Genomic DNA, 5,157 nt, shown 5'->3' on the forward strand with positions numbered 1-5,157 from the left:
TTTATAGTAAGATTTCATGTAATGAAATTTATTACAGCATAGGGCTAAACAATCTAGCAGCTGTTTGTTGCTTTTAGTGGTGGACAAAATACACTTACTATCCCAAAACGTCAGCCATTGATTGGAAATTGATGTTCAATGTCTCACTATACCAAGGCAGCTCAATATGTTTTTTGAGACACAGCCAAGTAGGGGTTTATTCAATGAAATGTTAATGATTCAATGTCAAAGTCAGATCTAACCACAGCTTCTGAAGAAACCAAATAGCCTACCCTCCAGAGTTTTAAAGACATCTCGGCTCAGTTAAAGTAGCCTACCAGTGTAACCAGCCGTGCAGCCATTAATGGGAAAGTTGAGCCAGACACCAAAAATAGTGTCGGTGAAAAAAAAACCTCTGCATATGAGTTAGTGACATTTCTCGTCTGGATCTATGAAGTTAATCAAAAATACATTAAAAAGCATTGTGAACATTTTTCCAGATTCTGAATTAAAAGTACATTTAATTATTTATTTATTTTATAAAGTCAAAATAAAAACGGGTGGTGAAACGTAAGCTTAAGTATTGTTCAGATTTATTAATAAAAAAGAAGGGGGAAAAATCAGTTAACCAATGTTGTTTTCGAAAATTATGCAAATTCAGCATCGCGCAACCAACATGCAGAAAGCATTGGTTGTCATAACAAGAAAACAATTAAATAGTGAGGTTTTTAAATATTCCATATTTTAAATATCTTACCTTTTTTTTATAAAAATGCTCTTAAACGGGTAACCGTAAAAAAATAAAAAATAAACTTTCTTGATCAATGACTCAATTTCAAAATATTTGTGCTGAAAATATTATAACCTTATTATAACCATTATAGCTATATTTAATATATATTTAATATATTTATAATACTTGTTTAAAAATGAATATTAAGAATACATTTCTATTAACTTGGCACGTGTGTTTTAAACTCGATTTATAAAACATTTATCTTTTTTTTTCTCTCTCGGACATAGGCTACTTATCCAAACGTCTATTAGGTGGCATTTTCACTTGTTTTCTTGTTTTCACCTTGAGTCTGGTGTCATCGCTGCTATCCAAAACATGATAATCATGATTGTCTGATGTATAAATTACCCCTAGCCTACACAGCAAGTGACCCATTTGACGTACATAGGCTATAGGCTACTCCAAACCACTACACAAGGTATCGGTAAATAGTATAACTAACAATGTTAATTGCTACGTTTACAGTGGAGATAGTCAGTTTCACCTTGGCTTGGAAGTGTATTCCGTGTTGATACGCTTCCTCGTTGTGAAGCGGGACTCGCGAATCCGCCACATCGTCCACCAGGTTGTACCTGTTTCTCCCGTGCATTTTCATTGGGACCCGTCCGGATGCTCGGCGAGAAATTTCTTCTGCCAGTCCCCAAGCTTCAAAACTACTGCCAACTAAAAAAATATAGCTCTAGTTTAACAAGCAAAAACAAGTCGCCGATACAAGAGCGATTCAAAGCGAGGGAGCCCATTATAGTAGCAGGCAGCCCGGGAAAAGCTCAATGAAATCACAGGCTCTTCAGCACAAAAGAAATGGGTTGGGCGCCTCTATCCCCCTCTCAGCCCTCAGACATCAGCTGCGTTTATACAAGCCTGGCTTCGGCTCAAGTTGTTGAAGTGCAGCAAGGAAGTTTATTAAAAGATGTGCTATGGGTGAATTCTGCACGCCTCGTGTGCTAATGACATGCTTTATTTGCGTTGCTCTCTTCTACCTCTGATGCAATTCTCATGGAGCAAAGTTCCGTCTGCTGAACAGCATTCAAGTCTTTCAAACACCACATTTAGCATAATAAAAGCGCACTTCCTTATAGTTCAGCAATGATGAATTTCAACAGAACTCAACCAGTTCTCATAGCCTATATTTAAAAGTTCTCATATAGGCCTATGTAAAAACATCAACAATTAGTCCTGGATTTTGGTGGACTATTACACGTTTTTGATAGGCTATGAATTGTAATTCATGTGTATTCTGCAGCTTTGAAAATAGATTCAGAAAATGGGTTGCATTTGCAAACAGGTTCTATTAAATTGGCCTTTTTGCTCCACAAAGCAGAGACCTGGGTCTGAGACTGAATTTACAAAGATTTAAAGGAGAACTCCGGTCAATTTTAACATTGAGCTCATTTTTTTTGTACATTTGGAGTGCTGTCAATACAAAGAACAACGACAAAAATCGGTGTTGCCTACACCGAGTTATTCTATTTTTAAAATTTGCACCCTGTTGACTTCAATAGGGCAAGTACTAAACCTGCTTTTAGCCTCTTAACATCCTTGATGTGTCATTACAAGTGCACAGAAAATGTGAGTGATTCCTTCGGAGTGAACACGAGTGGATCTGACTGCAGTAGATGTGAAAGATATGTATAAAAATGATGTTATTTAAGCCAGCGCAAATACCTGTTTACATCCTGTTTTCGGTTGAAGTCCAAAGTAATCGATTGCCGAGTTCACGCGCATAGGTTTAGTTACCTATGATCACGCGCGTGAACTCGGCAATCGACTACTTTGGACTTCAACCGAAAATCAGGGTGTAAACAGGTATTTGCGCTGGCTTAAATAACATCATTTTTATACATATCTTTTACATCTACTGCAGTCAGATTCACCCGTGTTCACTCAGAAGGAATCACTCACATTTTCTGTGCACTTGTAATGACACATCAAGGATGTTAAGAGCCTAAAAGCAGGTTTAGTACTTGCCCTATTGAAGTCAACAGGGTGCAAATTTTAAAAATAGAATAACTCGGTGTAGGCAACACCGATTTTTGTCGTTGTTCTCTGTATTGACAGCACTCCAAATGTACAATAAAATGAGCTCAATGTTAAAATTGACCGGAGTTCTCCTTTAAAGGTATATGGAATGTTTTGCATAAACACATTTTGTTATAGCCTACTGTTTAAACTCTTCACATCCTGATAGCAATCAATAATAGAAGTGGTCTAAATATTAACAAAAAAATTCTTCTGTGGAAGACTCAAATGTTCGTCCAATCATTGCATTCAGTCCAAATGCAATGGATGTCCTACTTGTCAACATATATATTCCACCCTGCTCACGCAGACATCACACGTCATCAGCGCATTCCACAAGGCTATACGCAGAGTTGTAGACAGACAGTCACCGAGTGCTGCAAACAAACAGCAGCCACCTTTACAGTCCCCCCTGAACTAAAAGAACGAGCTTATGCTGCTTTAGCTTATGCAAATGGAAACAGGTGATGTTCGTACTTGGAGCTGTTCACGGACTCTGAATTATGCATTTCTATGGCAACACTATCAACGCCGAAATGAATCTGCAGCAGTCAGGTGGTACAAAGTCAGAGCTCTAGGCTGTTATACGTTCATTATTATTGAAATTTTATAGAATGCTTTGAGGCTTGAAATTGCTAACATGTCAGAAATTGCCTACCTTTAAACCCAGAACTGGAGAGTTTTACTGGAGAGGCTATACAGGAGAGATTGGATTTCTCAGAATAGGTCAATTTGACATAGATTTTCAGAGAACTGGGAAAAGTAGAAAAAAGAAAAAATTTTCAATGTTTTCACTGACCAACATAATTGTATTTTGTAAATATAAACACATTTTGATAGTGATGGCTGCAACACACTACAAAAAAGTTGGGACAGAGGCAAAATAAAAGTGAAAAGATTATAAAGGTTAGATTATCCAACTCGTTTGAAACAGTCCACAGTGAGCAGGTGTACTGGTAATAGGTGAGGGTGAAAAGGGAGCTTCTCAGTCTTTGCAAGCAAAGATGGGTCATGGCTCACCACTTTTTGCCAAATATCATGAGAGAATTGTCAAACAATTCAAAAATCACATTTCTCAATGCAAGATTGCAAAGAATGTATGTCTTTCACCATCTAGCACACAGTGTGAAAAGATTCAGGGAATTCAGAGAAATCTCAGTCTGTGTTGGGCAAGGCAGGATACCTCTGTTGAATGTGCGTGACCTTCGAGCCCTCAGATGGCATTGCATGAGAGACCATCATGCTACTGTGTTAAATACAGCCACATGTTCTCAGGAGTACTTTAGACAAACATTTTCACTTAACAGTCTGCCGCTGCATCAAGACATGCTACTTGAATCTCTCTTATGCAAGGAGAAAGCTATTCATCAGTTCAGATGGTCTAGAAGACAGTGGAAATGTGTGCTGGGGTCTGATGAGTCCATGTTTCAGCTTGTTTTTGGGAAAAACAGACATCAAGTTCTCAGTCCCAAAGCGTTATGGGTGACTTGCATTTGTGTGAAGGCATCACTGTGTTATTATAGCCCTTGTGACAACTTCCTGTAAGATAAATATCACAACTAGTTCCCATCTTCACAATACATGCCAACTGGGGTGTTTTTTGTTATTATTATTGAAAGGCGTTTAAAATCCCTGACAGTAAGTTTGCTGGTTTGCTGATGTGGTCTTGCAACATGCACTTACCCTGTCTAGAGTCATTTAATTGACCTATCTCTCATCATGCATCTGTCTCAAAGAGTCTGTTTTCAAGTCACTGGATACTGCAAAACATTACAGAGAGAGTGTAGTAGCACTTTATTTTACAGTCCTGTTTCAAATGAACACACTGTAGTTATTGTAATGACACTAACTAGGTAGGTACTAACACTACCCAGCACTTTTGTGGGTAAGTAGGCCTACACTGTACATTGAAAGTTCACGTTCAGTAGTGTGAGAGAAAAGTTCGACAGCTTTGTGTTTCAATATTGACACAAGTGCTCCCTCTGCTGCATCACAGAGGCATAATTTGGCAAATGTGGTTTATAGAACACTAGGAAAGATATCTCGGGTTTCTCAGAATCTTTTAGTCGTCAAGTGGTCACAAAATATCAGATACTGAGATTTTGTATGTCACGTTTATGTATGTTTCCCATTCATTGCAACACATATGACTGTGTGATAAAATCATGAAGATGAAAAAGGGGCAGTTTTAAAAGGTGCATTATAACAAGGGGACATGCAAAACACTATGAATATATGAATTCTGAAAATCATGCATTTTTTTGTATTTATTTTCATTTTTATTGTTAGGCGGTATACTGGCTAGAATGGAATTTTCGCTTCGCGAATAGAACGAACCAGTGCAATATGTTGCTGCCATGTGC

General features: G+C 37.9%; 1 protein-coding gene across 1 annotated transcript in view; it reads right to left on the reverse strand.

The window, feature by feature from the left end:
• Nucleotides 1-1,759, reverse strand: part of LOC308690933 (carboxyl-terminal PDZ ligand of neuronal nitric oxide synthase protein) — a 51,855-nt gene extending 50,096 nt beyond the window's left edge. The window contains exon 1 of the mRNA XM_081365723.1: nt 1,260-1,759. Within this exon, the coding sequence (XP_081221849.1) occupies nt 1,260-1,370 (111 nt within the window). The 5' untranslated portion in view covers nt 1,371-1,759. The remainder of the gene's footprint in view (nt 1-1,259) is intronic.
• Nucleotides 1,760-5,157: the final 3,398 nt, after the last annotated feature.

The sequence above is a fragment of the Scardinius erythrophthalmus genome (assembly GCF_964197995.2).
Source record: "Scardinius erythrophthalmus genome assembly, chromosome: 5".
NCBI lineage: Eukaryota > Metazoa > Chordata > Actinopteri > Cypriniformes > Leuciscidae > Scardinius > Scardinius erythrophthalmus.